The 15,884-nt window shown below is 57.6% G+C and overlaps 1 protein-coding gene across 2 annotated transcripts; it reads left to right on the forward strand.

The window, feature by feature from the left end:
* Positions 1-1,099: 1,099 nt before the first annotated feature.
* b4galt3 (UDP-Gal:betaGlcNAc beta 1,4- galactosyltransferase, polypeptide 3) lies at positions 1,100-13,164 on the forward strand. Of its 2 annotated transcripts, XM_052009826.1 has the most exons (7): positions 1,100-1,829; positions 6,809-7,044; positions 8,143-8,333; positions 8,713-8,835; positions 9,476-9,493; positions 10,848-10,952; positions 11,799-13,164. In XM_052009826.1, the coding sequence occupies exons 1-7, from the start codon at positions 1,559-1,561 to the stop codon at positions 12,001-12,003; spliced, it is 1,149 nt and encodes a 382-aa protein (XP_051865786.1). In that variant the 5' UTR covers positions 1,100-1,558; the 3' UTR covers positions 12,004-13,164. The 2 variants fall into 2 exon arrangements, with proteins under 2 accessions (XP_051865786.1, XP_051865787.1); XM_052009827.1 differs by lacking the exon at positions 9,476-9,493.
* Positions 13,165-15,884: the final 2,720 nt, after the last annotated feature.

A 15,884-nucleotide genomic window follows, 5' to 3' on the forward strand; every position in this document is an offset into this window, starting at 1 on the left:
CCCGCCCCTCGCTGACGTCACACGGCTGTCCATCACAGACCCCGCCCCTCGCTGACGTCACACGGCTGTCCATCACCAGACCCCGTCCTCGCTGACGTCACACGGCTGTCCAGACCCCGCCCCTCGCCGACGTCACACGACTGTCCATCACCCAGACCCCGCCCCTCGCTGACGTCACACGACTGTCCATCACCCAGACCCCGCCCCTCGCTGACGTCACACGGCTGTCCATCACCCAGACCCCTCCCCTCGCTGACGTCACAACTGTCCATCACACCCTGACCCACCCCCCCCCCCCCCCCCCCCCCCACCCTCATGCCTTCCCCATAGGGGGCAAGAACCTACCACCACCACCGACACCCTCAGGTCATCCTTCACAATCTACAGCTCCACCGAGCTCCCACCTTCCCCTCCCCTCTGAGCAGTGTGAGGGGACCGTTCCCTCCGTGACGCCCTGGTCGGCTCCTCCGTCCCCACCACCCACTCCCCCTTACACCACCTTCCCCTGTAACCACAGGAGGGGCAACACCTGACCTTTCACCTCTTCCCTCCCCTCCATCCAGGGACCAAACGTCCCATCAGCTGAAGCAGTGATTCACTTGCCCTCCTTCCAACCCGGTGTCCGGTGTTGGGTGTTCACACTGGGGTCTCCTCTGCACTGGAGGAACCAGACACACACTGGGGGTGATCTCCCTGCGGACCACCTGTGCTCCGTCCACAGGGGTGACCCTGAGCTCCCTGTTGCTGCCACTTTAATTCCCCCTTCCGCCCCTGCCCCCCCACCCCATTGTCACCTCCTGCACCGTGACAACAGAGCCTGACACAAGATCACTCTCTCAAAGAACATCTCTGGTCTCACCCACATTTCACTGCACCCCGACCCACCTCAGTCTCTGAAGAAAGAAGGAGAAAATGCCGAAAACACTCAGCAGGCCAGGCGGCATCTTGTAGGGACACAGTCAACCTTCTGAGTCCGTGACCCTGCATCAGAATGGTTCTGACCGAGGGTTGGAGACCTGAGCCATTGACTTTCTCTCTCCACAGATGCTGCCCAACCTGCTGAGTCATTCTGGCATTTTCTGTTTTTGTTTCAGATTTCCAGCATCTGCAGCTTTTGTGCTGTTCCCTCACACACTGACCGTGCCCCGCTCTCAACCTGAACTGTCCGTTACCCTGCTCCCGCCCCATTGCTGACGTCATCCCCAGCCGTCTGTCACCCCGATTCAGCTCCTCTGTTATTATCTACTCCCAGCCCATTACAAAAGTGTTAATGACTCCTGTCCTCCTCCCCCCCCCACCCCCGTTACAGACCTGGGGTTGACGGCTCCCCCCCGTTACAGACCTGGGGTTGACGGCTCCCCCCGTTACAGACCTGGGGTTAACGGCTCCTCCTGTTACGGACCTGGGGTTACCGACTCCCCCTTCTCCCCCCATTACAGACCAGGGGTTACTGACTCCCCTCCCACCACCCCCCCTCCACCACCAAATCACAGACCTGAGTTAACAACTCCCCCCGTTACAGGGTCCTGAGGCTGACGATCCTCACGTGCCCCTCAGGATGATGCGGTGCCTCTCCCTGCCCTCGTGCTGTGGCCTCTCCCTGGACCGACAGTGCACCTTTGGCCTGCTCCTGGCCTCGCAGCTCCTGTTCCTGCTGTACTACTCGTTGGGCGGGATCCGCAGCATGGCCTCCCTGCTGTGGCGGGGGCCCCAGCCCGCCTGGGACTACTCCAGGACGCAGGACGTCTACACCAACATCAGCCTGATCCAGCGCTCCCTCCCAGGGACACACCACCGCTTCTACTGCCCCCAGAAATCCCCCCATCTGGGTAAGAGGCTCCGAAGGCGGAGGGGGGGAGTTAGAGGAACGGGGGGGGTGGTAATGGGGGAAGTAGAGGAACAGGGGTAATGGGGGAGGTAGAACTGGGTGTAATGGGGGAGGTAGAGAAACGGGGGGGTAATTTGGTCTGTGAGGCGGAGAACAGAGTGTGGGTGGGGTGCAGGCAGAGGGGTGAGAGTGAGAGAGGTACAGGCAGTGCCAGGGAGCGGGGCAAGGGATGGAGGGAGGGGCAGAGTGGTGAAGTGGGGAGGGAGGTAGTGATAGCGGCAGCAGGCAGACCGACTGGCTCTGTTGTACAGCAGGGTAAGGCAGCACTGGTGGTCAGAGCTACAGACAGATGTATCTGTGGGCGCCAGCCAGACTCCGGGATGGCGTGTTGTTGCCTCCCTGGTTCCAGAATGTTCCAGGAAGGCATGGGACATTCTCAAAGGGGAGGGTGAGCAGTCAGAGGTGATGGTCCACATTGGTACGTACCAATGTTGGTAGTCCCAATGGAGACCGCAGATGCAGGAACCTATAGCAACAAACAATCCGCTGCAGGGTTCCAGAGGAAAGGAATTGTTGACGTTTCAGGTCGAAAGTCTGAATCAGGACCGACCGGGAATGCCGACGATTCCACCCCCTCCCCACAGATGCTGCTCAACCCGCTGAGTTCCTCCAGCAGATTGCTTGTTGCTGTAGGGTCCAGCGTCTGCCGTCTCCACTGGGGCCAACAACATAGGCGGGAAGGGAGATGAGGTCCTGCAAAGAGAATTTAGGGAGTTGGGCAGTAAGTTTAGGGAGTTGGGCAGTAAAAACAAAAGAGGACTTCTGGGGTTGTAATTCAGGATTGCTACCTGTGCCATGTGCTAGTGAGGCAAGAAATAGGGAGACGGGTGCAGTTCAATGTGTGGATAAGGAGCTGGTGCAGGAGGGAGGGCTTCAGATAAGGGGATCATTGGGGTCTCTTCCAGGGCAGGTGGGATCTGTACAAGAGGCAGGTTGCACCTGAATTGGAGGGGAACCAATGTCCTCGCCGGGAGGTTTGCTGGTGCTACTCAGGAGGGTTTAAACCAGCATGGCAGTGGGGGTTGGAATCTGAGCAGCAGGTCAGCTGGTGGAGGGATCGAGGGGAAGGTGGAGATCAGGTCAAGCAAGGCTGAAGGGAAGGACAGGCAGGGCCAGGTTAATGAAGACGGTCTGAAGGGCGTTGTTTATTTCGATGCAAGGAGCAATGAGTTAGACCGTGCATTAGTATATGGAGCGACGATGGTGCAGCCACTACAGAGACGTGGCTGAGGGAAGGGCAGGACCGGCTGCTCGATGTTACGGGATTCCGGTGTTTCAGCCGAGACGGAGAGGGACGGAACAGAGGGGACTGATCAGGGAGAATGTCACAGCAGCAGCTGGAGAGGACATCCTGGAGGTTTCATCCAGTGAGGTGGAGCGCAGGAATAGTAGTGGTTCATTATTGTCACGTACCGAGGTCCAGTAAAGCACTTGCATACCGATCGTACAGGTCAATTCATTACACAGTGCAGTTACATAGAGTTAGTACAGAGTGCATTGAAGTAGTACAGGTAAAAACAATAACAGTACAGAGTAAAGTGTCACAGCTACAGAGAAAGTGCAGTGCAATAAGGTGCAAGGTCACAACAAGGTAGATCGTGAGTCCATCTCATTGTATAAGGGAACCGTTCAATATCCTTATCACAGTGGAGTAGAAGCCGTCTTTAAGTCTGGTGGTATGTCCCCTCAGGCTCCTGTATCTTCTACTCGATGGAAGAGGAGAGAAGAGAGAATGACCCGGGCGGGTGGGGTCTTTGATTATGCTGTCTGCTTCACCAAGGCAGTGAGAGGTAAAGGGAGTCCAACGAGGGGAGGCTGATTTCCGCAATGTGCTGGGCTGTGTTCTTGCGGTCCTGGGCAGAGCAGTTGCCGTACCAAGCCCTGATACATCCAGAGAGGATGCTTTCTATAGTGCATCGATAAAAGTTGGTGAGTGTCAAAGGAGACAAACCGAATTTCTTTAGCCTCCTGAGGAAGTAGAGGCACTGGTGAGCTTTCTTGGCCGTTGCATCTACGTGATTTGACCAGGACAGGCTGTTGGTGAGGTTCACTCCTAGGAACTTGAAGATCTCAACCCTCTTGACCTCAGCACTGTTGATGTAGATGGGTGCATGTCCACTGCCCCCTTTCCTGAATAGGAAAGGTGCAGTCACTCTGATGGGGTTATACTGTAGGCCTCCCACTAGCCAGTGGGAGAGAGGAACAGATCTGTAGGCAGATTATGGAAAGGTGTAAAAATAACAGGGTAGTTCTTGTGGGCGACCTTAACTTCCCTGATATTGACTGGGACTCCATGTGCAGGAGGCTTAGATGGTAGAGTTTATTGGGTGCATCCAGGAGGGTTCCTTGACACAGTACATCCAAGTGTTCCCGACCAGGGAAGGGCCACAGCGGACCTTGTGTTGGGATCGGAGAACACTTCAGGAACAGTTGGACTCCATACGTTTTCAGATAGTTATGTTTCAAGACTGGACCTCGGGGGAATGAGCTCGACTGGGGAAAGGGTAATTACAGCGGTGTTCGGCCGGTGCCGGGGAGAGGAGACTGGGAGCGGCTGTTATTGGGTAAGTCCACAACTGACGTGGGAGTGGTTTGAAGGGCAGCTGGTCAGAATTCAGGACCAACTGGGATGGCGAGGTTCGGGAACCTCGGATGTCGAGAGAAAAGGAAGCACACGTGAGGTTTGGGAAGCTGAAATCGGACAGGATCCTTGAGCAATGTAAAGGAAGCAGGAGAGAACTTAAACAGGGAATCAGGAGGGGTGAAAGGGGCCGTGAAATGTTCCCGGTGAGGAGGATTAAGGAAAGTCCCAGGATATTTTATACGTACATTAAAAACAAGAGGGCAACACGGGAGAGGGTGGGTCCACTCACGGACAAAGGGGAGGATTGATGTCTGGAGCCAGAGGCAGTGGGCGAGGTGCTGAACGAGGACTTCACATCAGTCGGTGCTCACCAAGGAGGAGGAGGTGTTGGGTCTCTTGAAGAACGTGAGGGTGGACAAGTCCCCAGGGCCTGTTGGGATCCATCCCAGGTTATTGAGAGAGGGGAGATTGTGGGGCCTTGACTCGATCCTCTTCAGCCACAGCTGATGTCCCAGAGGTCTGGAGAACAGCCGGTGTTGATCCTCCATTTAAGGATGACAACAGGGACAAACCAGGATATCGTAGGCCGGTGAGCTTTACGTCTGCGGTAGGGAAGTTATTGGAGAGCATTCTTTGGGATAAGTTCTACTCGTATCTGGAAAAGTAGGGACTTGGGACAGTCAGCATGGCTTTGTAGAGGGGAGGTCACGTCTTACAAAGGATTGAATTTGAGGTGGTGACGAAGGTGGTTGATGAGGGTGGGGCAGTAGATGTTGTCTGACAAGATCTCTCATTGTAGGCTGATCCAGAAGATTAAGGCACTTGGGATCCATGGAGACATAGATTCAAAGTTGGCTTGTCCGTAGAAGACAAGAGGGCAGTGTTGGAGGGGTGTTCTTCTGACTGGAGGGCTGTGATCAGTGGTATCCCACGGGGATCAGTGCTGGGACCTGTTGTTCATGATAAATAGCAATGATTTGGATTAAAATGTAGGTGGGTTGATTCGTAAATTTGCAGACAATGTAAACATCGGGGGAGCGGTGGATTGTGAGGAAGGATTGAGCGTGATACGGATCAGTTGGAAACGTGGGCAGAGAAACGGCAGATGGAGTTTAACCCGGACAAGTGTGAGGTGTTGCACTTTGGGAGGTCAAATGTAAGAGGAAGGTACATTGTAAATGTCAGGACCCTGAGGAGCACCGATGTACAGAGGGATCCTGGGGCGCAAGTCCACAGCTCCCTGAAAGTGGAGACACAAGTGGGTGGTGAAGAAGGCGTGTGGCACGCTGGCCTTCATTGGTCAGGGTGTTGAGTATAAAAGTCAAGAAGTCATGTTACTGCTGTATAAAACTTTGGTTAGGCCACAGATGGAGTGTTGTGAGCAGTTCCGGTCGCCCTGTTACAGGAAGGGTGTGGAGGCTTTGGAGAGGGTGCAGAAGTTCACCAGGATTAGACAGTGTTAGCTATAAGGAGAGGTTGGCAAATTGGGTTGTTCGTTCTGGAGTGTCGGAGGTTGAGGGGAGAACTGATAGTGGTTTATAAAATTCTGAGAGCCAGGTTAGATGGTCAGAATTCCTCTCCTGGGGTGGAAATGTCAAATACTAGAGCGCTGGTGAGAGGGGGAAAGTTTAAAGGAGGTTTATGAGGCAAGTTTTTTTAACGGAGAGTGGTGGGTGCCTGGAACGGGCTGCCAGGGGTGGGCTTGGAAGTAAATATGGTGACGGTGTTTGAGAGGCATTCAGACAGAGGCGTGAACAGGTAGGGAATGGAGGGGTACAGGCCACATGCAGGCAGGTGGGATCAGTCAGATTGGCATCACGGTCGACACAGACGTGGTGGGCTGTTCCTGCGCTGCAAAAACCTTGCTGGTTGGAAACGCAGCCGCCACGAAAGGCGAATAACCCAGGAGCAGTGAAGCAGGGAACCGGCCAGTGATGGGAGGAGGGGTGGAGGTGTGACAGGGAGGGAGGGAAGGAGGGAGGAGGGATGGGTGGGTGAAGGGGGAGGGGGCGAGCGTTGGTGTGAGGATGTTCTGCCTGTTTCTTGCCCTGACTCTCTTTTGTCCCCACCCCCCTACTCCACCCTTTTCTCCCCCCTCTACCCCCTACCCCTCTCCCCGCCCCCTCTCCCCCCCTGCCCATCTTTCCCTGTTCCCTCTTCTCTCTCACCCCTCTCCCCCTCCACCCCCTACCCCTCTCCCCGCCCCTCTCTTCCCCCCTGCCCATCTCTCTCTGTTCCCTCTTCTCTCTCACCCCTCTCTTCCCTCCCCCGACTCCCCTTCCCCTCTTCCCCCTTCCCTCCCCTGCCCCCCTCTCTCCCCCTCCCCTCCCACACAGTTGGCCCTCTGGCCATTTCCTTCAACCGGACGCCCTCGCTGGACGAGATCCGGGATCGGAATCCTCTGGTGACACCGGGAGGGTTCTACGTGCCACCGAATTGCCAGGCGCGTCACCGGACGGCGGTGATCGTACCACACCGGCACCGGGAGCCCCACCTCCGGCACTTCCTCTACTACCTGCACCCCTTCCTCCAGCGGCAGCAGCTGCAGTACGGGCTGTACGTCATCCACCAGGTGAGGCTGCCGGCACTGCCCTGCCCTCTCCTCCCCTCCCCTCCCGCCCTCCACACTGCCCTGCCCTCCCCTCCCCTCCCCTCCCGCCCTCCGCACTCCCCTCCCCTCCCGCCCTCCGCACTGCCCTGCCCTCCCATCCCCTCCCCTCCCGCCCTCCGCACTGCCCTCCGCACTGCCCTCCCCTCCCGCCCTCCGCACTGCCCTGCCCTCCCCTCCCCTCCCGCCCTCCGCACTCCCCTCCAAACCCCTCCCCTCCCACCCTCCACACTCCCCTCCAAACCCCTCCCCTCCCCTCCCGCCCTCCACTCCAACCACTCCCCTCCCCTCCCGCCCTCCCCTCCAAACCCCTCCCCTCCCGCCCTCCACTCCAACCACTCCCCTCCACTCCCACCCTCCGCCCTCCCCCCACTCCTCCGCATTCCCCTCCCCTCCCGCCCTCCGCACTCCCCTTCAAACCCCTCCCCTCCCGTCCTCCACGCCCTTCCCCTCCCCTCCAACCACTCCCCTCCACTCCCACCCTCCGCCCTCCCCTCCAACCCCTCCACTCCCACCCTCCGCCCTCCCCCCTCCTCCCCACTCCCCTCCCCTCCCGCCCTTCGCTCTCCCCCCTCTGATGCCAACCCCACACACCCCTCCAACTCCTCCACTGCTGCCCTCCATCCTCCCCTCCCCCTCCAAACCCTCCTCTCCAACACCTCCCCTCCAACCCACCCCTCCAAGCCCTTCCCGCCTTCCCCTCCTCTCCAACCCCTCCCCTCCACTGCAACACCACAACTCCCCTCCCCTCCGACCCCTCCCCTCCAAACCCACAACTCCCCTCCCCTCCCCTCCAACCCCCCCTACCCTCCCACTCACTAACCCACCCACCCACCACCTCTCCCCTCCCTCCCCAACCTTCACTGCTGTGCTCAACCCTCCCTCCCTCCCTCCCCTCCCCACCCAGCCCCGTAACGGGAACAACACTCCCAGTACCTGCCCCATCCTGTGTGAGGGCTGTACAGTTCTCCTGTTTCTGACAGCAGGCTGGAGAGGGGCTGAACGACCCCCTCCACTTTCTCCAGCTTGAGTAACGTTTCCCATCGCCCTCCCACTGCGCAGGCCGGCAACGAGACCTTCAACCGAGCCAAGCTGCTGAACGTGGGGGTGAAGGAGGCGATGAAGGACGAGGACTGGGACTGCCTCTTCCTCCACGATGTGGACCTCATCCCGGAGAACGACCACAACATCTACACCTGCGACCCCGACCACCCGAGGCACGTCTCCATCGCCATGAACAAGTTCGGCTACCAGTGAGTACCGCATCCTGCTAACGCAGTGATCCCTCACACCCGGGCGCGCGCACACACACTGAGATCACTATTGAAGGAACGTTCCCTCACACGCGCGCGTGCGCGCACGCACACACAGATCACTATTGAAGGAACGTTCCCTCACACACGGGCACACGCGCGCGCACACACACACACACACACACACACACAGAGATCACTATTGAAGGAACGTTCCCTCACACACGGGCACACACACACACACACACAGATCACTATTGAAGGAACGTTCCCTCACATGACTTGAGATTACAGATACCAAATTCTGATCTGGTTCCGGATGTGACTGTTCCCGGGGCAGTTTGCGCCGATTGTCGATGTACTCTCATTGTACTTTCAGACTGCCGTACAAGACATATTTTGGAGGCGTGTCTGCTGTGACACCTGAGCAGTACCTTCGAATGAATGGATTCCCGAACGAGTACTGGGGCTGGGGGGGTGAAGATGATGATATCGCTACCAGGTAATCCTGAGTGAACCCTGTACCCCTGGATCAGATCCCAGCCTGTAACCCACTCCCGGGGGTCTGTTATTCTATATATAAACCCCCCGAACCCCTGGATCAGATCCCAGCCTGTAACCCACTCCCGGGGATCTGTTATTCTATATAGAAACCCCCCCGAACCCCTGGATCAGATCCCAGCCTGTAACCCACTCCCGGGGATCTGTTATTCTATATAGAAACCCCCCGAACCCCTGGATCAGATCCCAGCCTGTAACCCACTCCCGGGGATCTGGTATTCTATATATAAACCCCCCCCGAACCCCTGGATCAGATCCCAGCCTGTAACCCACTCCCGGGGATCTGGTATTCTATATATAAACCCCCCCCGAACCCCTGGATCAGATCCCAGCCTGTAACCCACCCCCAGAGATCTTTGCGTATTTTTCCATGTGGGACACCGTGTGGGAGTTAGAGGAGGAGAGAGTGTGTTTGAGAGGGAGTGATGGTGGAGAGAGGGAGAGCGAGTCACTGAGCCCTCTTTGATCTTCCTTGTCAATTGTACCTGATGTTTTCTGTCTTGCCTGACGTATCACTCATTTTACATTCTCTCTCCCAATCCCACACTCCTCTCCATTACCCTGTCACGTTTCTGTTCCAGGAACACCAGCAATTCAAGGTGAGTGCAACACCGTCCCTCAGTGACCCCTCTTCCCCAGTGCCCTGTGTCACTGACTGTATCCCCACTGATGTTAATCCCCCTCCCTCACACCGTCCCTCAGTGACCCCTCTCCCCCAGCGCCCCGTGTCACTGACAGTATCCCCACTGACGTTAATCCCCCTCCCTCACACCGTCCCTCAGTGACCCCTCTCCCCAGCTCCCTGTATCACTGACTGTATCCCCACTGACGTTAATCCCCCTCCCTCACATCGTCCCTCAGTGACCCCTCTCCCCCAGCGCCCCGTGACACTGACTGTATCCCCACTGACGTTAATCCCCCTCCCTCACACCGTCCCTCAGTGACCCCTCTCCCCCAGCGCCCCGTGTCACTGACTGTATCCCCACTGACAATCCCCCTCCCTCACACCGTTTCTCAGTGACCCCTCTTCCCCAGCGCCCCGTGACACTGACTGTATCCCCACTGACGTTAATCCCCCTCCCTCACACCGTCCCTCAGTGACCCCTCTCCCCCAGCGCCCCGTGTCACTGACTGTATCCCCACTGACAATCCCCCTCCCTCACACCGTTTCTCAGTGACCCCTCTTCCCCAGCGCCCCGTGTCACTGACTGTATCCCCACTGACGTTAATCCCCCTCCCTCACACTGTCCCTCTTTAATCCACTGTTGTGACCCTGTTGATGTTAATATTTGATTATTTACTACTTTCTCTCCCTGCTCCTGCTACCCTCTTTCTTTGACTGCCTCCTCTAAACCTACTATTTTCGCCTCTCAATCCTCTCTACCCCACCTCCTTTATTTCCGTTCTGCATACTCTCTCTCGGTATGCATCTCTTCTTTCCGTTCCGTGTGTTGCGCTCTCCTGTCCCTCTCCCTCTGTCTGTCGCTGTTTCTCTCTCTCCCTGCGTTCTCTCTGTCTGACTCTGTAGGTCTCTCTCCTCCCTCCCTCTCTTTCCCTGCCTTTCACTCTCATGAATCACTTTCTCTCTGTTCTTTCCTTTTGTCCTTCCCTTGAGACATCTGTTTCCTTCCGTCTGTCTCCGCCTCTCTCATTTTCTCCCAATCTCTCCGTCTTTCTGTCTCTCTCATTGACTGTACTTCTTCTTTCTCCCTGCCTCCGCCTCTCACTCTCGCGTCTCTCATTGACACTCACTCTGCCTCTTCCTTCTCTCAAACTTTTACTCGTTCTATAAATCTGTTCGACTCTCGCTCCCTCTGACTCTCACTCATTAACAGTCCCATCATCTCTCTCTCTCTCTCTCTCCCCCTCTCCTGCTGCAACCCCCCCCCACTCTCTCTCCCCCTCCCATGAGTCCGATGCCTGTCTCACGCCGCCCTCTGCTCTGCTCCTCAGGCTGCAGCTGGCCGGTATGACCATCTCCCGCCCGTCCCTCTCTCTGGGGCGCTACAAGATGATCAAACACAACTCGGACCAGGGAAACGAGCAGAACCCACGGAGGTTTGTGTTGCGGGAGGTGGTGGGGGGGGGGGGGGGGAGGGAGGTCTCCGTGACTGGATCGGTCCCAGGGCGTGACGCGATGCTGCTGTGTGGAGGCGCGTAGCTGCCGTGAGTGCGTGCTTTTCCCCTGGACGCGGTCTGCTCCAGGGTGTGTATGGCGGCGGAGATGGGGAGTGATTGGCAGTTTATTCACCCACTAATGTTCTCTGTTTCCTTCCCTCCCTCCCCCCGGGTCTCTCACATCACTTCCATTTCTCTTTTACTATCTGCCTCTCTCCCACCTTCTCTGTCTTTTATTTCATCTACACTGCGCACTCGTCCCTCGCATTCCCTTCTCATTTCCATCCGCCTGTCCCTCGCCTTCCTTCTCTCTCTACCTCTGTGTCTCATTCCATTTTTCTGCTTCTCCTTGTCTCCCCTCTCGCTCGCCCTCTCTCTCCCCACCAACTCTCCCCCGTCTCTCTCTCCCTCCCCCCATCTCCACCCCTCCACCCCTCCCCCCACTCACCCCCCCTCCACCCCTCTCTCCCTCCTCCCCCCCACACCCCCCTCTCCCCTCTCTCTCCCCCTCCCCCTTCTCTCTCCCTCCCCCCATCTCCACCCCTCCACCCCTCCCCCCACTCACCCCCCCTCCACCCCTCTCTCCCCCCTCCCCCCTACCCCCACACCCCCCTCTCTCCCCCCTCTCCCCCCTCTCCCCCCCTCCCCCTCCCTCTCCCCCCCTCTCCCCCCTCCCTCTCCCCCCCCTCCCTCCTCCCTCTCCCCCCCTCTCCCCCCTCCCTCTCCCCGTCGCTCTGTCCCTCGTTCCCTCCCTCTCTCCCTCTCTCCGCCCCCCTCCCCCGACAGGTTTGACCTGCTGCTCCGCACACGCCGCTCCTGGACCCAGGATGGGATGAACTCCTTGGTCTACACCACCCTGGCTCGCCAGCACCTCCCGCTCTTCACCAACGTAACTGTGGACATCGGCCCAGCTCCCCGGCGGCAGCGAGGGACCACCACACCCCCCTCCCACAGAGGGGGGTCTCTATCGCAGAGGGCGAGGGGAGCATGACAGCCCCTCCCACCATCAATGCTCTGACTGTCTATTTATGCTTGAGAGAGGTGGCGGTTTGTGGGTGGAGGTCAAGGTCAGAGGACACACACTCTGCACCCCCCCCCCCCCACTATTTGACCTCACCCCACCCCGTGGACGATGGATCAGGGGTGTGGCTGGCTGGGCCATGCTCAGTGGTGGTGGGGAGGGGCTGTGGGTCAGTCAGCTCTTCACCACCCCCACCACCTCACCATCACTCCCCCACCCCAACCGTTCCCCGCCGGAGCCGGGATCAGGGGTGGGGAACTGTGGTGTCAATGTCAGAAGTGCCGTCTGCGTGCTCTGTACAGTGGGGGAGCAGGACATCAGCCCTTGGGTGTGTGTGCGTGCGTGTGTACGTCTGATTGTGTGTGTGTGTGTGTGTGTGTGTCTGTCTGTCTGATTGTGCCCTCACTGTGGGTGTGTGTCTGTTTCTGTACCTTTTGTGTGTCTGTGAGTGTGTGGGTGTGTGTGTGTGTCTGTCTGTCTGATTGTGCCCTCACTGTGGGTGTGTGTCTGTTTCTGTACCTCTTGTGTGTCTGTGAGTGTGTGGGTGTGTGTGTGTACGTCTGCCTGTGTGTGTCAGATTGTGTCCCTTACTGTGGGAGTGTGTCTGTTTCTGTACCTGTGTGTGTGTGTGTGTGCACACGCGCGTCTGTGTCTACGTCTAGATGTGTGCATCTGTCAGTGTGTGTGCCTGTGTCAATTTCTGTATGTGTGTGCGTGGGTGTGTCTGTCTCTGCATATCTGCATGCACCTGTGTAGCTGTGTGCACCTGTGTGTCTGCGTGTGCGCATGTGTGCACCCCTCTGCATGTGTGTGTGAGTCTGTCTTTGCCTGTGCGCGTGACTGTGTGTGTGTGTGTGTGTGTGTGTGTGTGTGTGTGTTTGACTATGTGTATGGCTGTATATCTGTGTGTGTGCAACTGTGTATGTATGTATGCCTCCGTGTATCCGTCTGTATGCATGTGTGTGGTGGGTATGTCTGTGTGGTTCTGTGTGTGTGTGTGTGTCCAACCTCTTGCCCTGTACATCTGTGTGGAATGTGTGTCTCTCACCTTTGATAATGTGCTTTAAATCTCTGCTTAAATTTTCTAGTGGAAATCTATAAATGGAGATAAATAGTTTAATTTTTGTACAACTTCCTAGTCTCTGTGTTTCAAACTCTGAGTGAAGCTCCCTCTGCACTGTCCCGTCACACACTCCCAGGGCACGGGTCAGACACAGGGTGAAGCTCCCTCTACTCTGTCCCGTCACACACTCCCAGGGCACGGGTCAGACACAAGGTGAAGCTCCCTCTGCAGTGTCCCGTCACACACTCCCGGGAAATGTGGGAAGGGTGACATGGCACTGAAGGAATGCCGCTCTGTAGGATTGTCGGTGTGGGGGATATTGTGCACATTCACTATGGGGAAGAGTAACGGATACACAAGAAGGTTAATGGAACATGGGACATGACCGTAGGTGAGCCTGGAGAGCGGCAGAGTGGATGGGGTCTGGAACAGCAGGGAGGTGGAGAGAGGAGCAGCAGAGTGGGTGCCGTCTGGATCCACAGGCTGGTCCGGCCCCCAACCCCAGCCTCCCATCCCACCCCTTCAAGGACAGGAGGGTCCCACAGAGTGTGTTGAAGGGGTTTCCACGAACAGTTCATGGGATGGGGGGGGGGGGGGGGGGGGTTGTGGTTCAGCCCCAAGGTGGTTCCCCCCTGAGCAGGGGAATGGAGAGAGGGGTCGGAGAGGGAGGGGTTCCTGTCAACGTATGAGGGGGAAGGGGTTAAAGTTCTGAAGAACAAGCAGTGGCAATATGACCTACAGTTCAAAGAAGGGCTGCAGGAACAAGACATGGTGTACAGAGGCATGTTAGAAAGAAAAGGTCAGTGAGGGCAAGTGTGGGTCCCTCACAGCCAGGGGCAGGGCAAAGTATAATGGGGAATAAGGAAGCGGTTGGGAAATTAAACAAATACTTGTGTCTGTCTTCATGGACACAAAAGATCTGGCAGAAATCCTAGAGGATCAAATGTCTCGGGAGACCGAAGAATGAAGGACGTAGCTTTTGTTAAGAACAAGTACTTGAGGCGTTGGTGAGATTAGAACTGCTCAATCCCAAGGTCCTGCTGATCTACTTGCCTGCGTTTGGAAAGGCAGCTTTAGACTCTGCTTCTTCAGGTCCACAGCTTCTGGGATTGTTGCTGTGACCCCACCGTTTAAGAAAGTAGATGGGGAACAAACATCAGTGGTGGGGAAAACCAACAAAAAGTACCAACAGAACAGCTTGGAAAGAATAACAGGATTGAGCAGAGAGAGCATGGGTTTGTGAAAGGAAAATCACGTTTGACTAATCGGTTGACATTCCCTGAGGAGCAGATGAAGGGGGAACCAGTGCGTGTAGTTTGGATTTTTGGAAGACTTTCAACAGGGGGTCGTGAGCAAGGTTGGACCATGGTGCAGGGAGAGTGGGATTAGAATGAGCGGGGTATTAAAGGGAGCGGGGAGTGAGGGATTCTGATGGAAGGGGGCTGTGGAATATTGAGGGATCGGTGTGTTCAGCGCTGCCTCACTCACTCACTGGGCTCGGTCTCCCTGCGTTTCCATTGGCCCTGGTCTCGCCCCGCCTCGCCAGGGTTGGGGAAGACTCCATGCTGAACTGCCGGTTGGGTCAGTACTGGTCCCAGGGGCTGGGCATTGCCTGGTGACTGCAGAAACACCACATCTCTCTCATGGTAGATGAAGTGTCGCCGAGGCTGCAGAATGTCACCTCTGGGATGAGGGCAGCTACACCCCCATTGTCAGCACTGGAAGGAAAGTGAACTGTGTATGGCAGCGCAGCAGCACATCTCAGAGTGCTGCTGCCTACCAGCTCCACGCAGCTGGGTTCAATCCCGAGCTCGGGCGCTGTCTGTGTGGAGTCTGCACGTTCTCTGTGACCCTCTGGTTTTCCCCCAGGTGCTCCAGTTTCCTCCCACATCCCAGAGACGTGCGGGTTGGTGGGGTAATTGTCCTGCTCTGTAGGTGGGTATCAGAATCAATGGGAAGAATAGGTTGTAGGGAATGGGATAACTCTTGTCAGCTAGCATAGACTCGATGGGCCAAGTGGTACGGAGATAGTTTGAGGACCTAAATGTTCCAGGTAGGCATGAGTGGCTGTGAAGGGGTAGGGACTGAACCCTGGTGTCAGGGGATGGGTGGTGACTGGTGCAGGGTTGCGGTCTGGTGTGGGGTCTGGTGCAGGGTTAGGGTCTGGTGCCCTGGGCTGGCTATTGGAGTTTGGCGCCCTGGGATGGGTGGGGACTGGTGAACTGGGAGGGGTGGGGATGGTGCCCTGGGTTGGGGTCTGGTGCCCTGGTGCAGGGTTGGGGTCTGGTGCAGGGTTGGGTCTGGTGCAGGGGAGGGGTCTGGTGTCCCGGGGTGGGGGCTGGTGCAGGGGTGAGGTCTGGTGCAGGGGAGGGGTCTGGTGCCCCGGGGTGGGGGCTGGTGCAGGGGAGGGGTCTGGTGCCCCGGGGTGGGTGGGGACTGGTGCCCCGGGGTGGGTGGGGACTGGTGAACTGGGAGGAGTGGGGATGGTGGCCTGGGTTGGGGTCTGGTGCAGGGTGGGGTCTGGTGCAGGGGTGGGGTCTGGTGCCCCAGGGTGGGTGGGGGCTGGTGCAGGGGTGGGGTCTGGTGCCCCAGGGTGGGTGGGGGCTGGTGCAGGGGAGGGGTCTGGTGCAGGGGTAGGGTCTGGTGCCCCGGGGTGGGGTCTGGTGCCCCGGGGTGGGTGGGGGCTGGTGCAGGGGTAGGGTCTGGTGCCCCGGGGTGGGGTCTGGTGCCCCGGGGTGGGTGGGGGCTGGTGCAGGGGAGGGGTCTGGTGCAGGGGTAGGGTCTGGTG

The sequence above is a fragment of the Pristis pectinata genome, unplaced genomic scaffold (genome assembly GCF_009764475.1).
Source record: "Pristis pectinata isolate sPriPec2 unplaced genomic scaffold, sPriPec2.1.pri scaffold_130_arrow_ctg1, whole genome shotgun sequence".
Classification (NCBI taxonomy): domain Eukaryota; kingdom Metazoa; phylum Chordata; class Chondrichthyes; order Rhinopristiformes; family Pristidae; genus Pristis; species Pristis pectinata.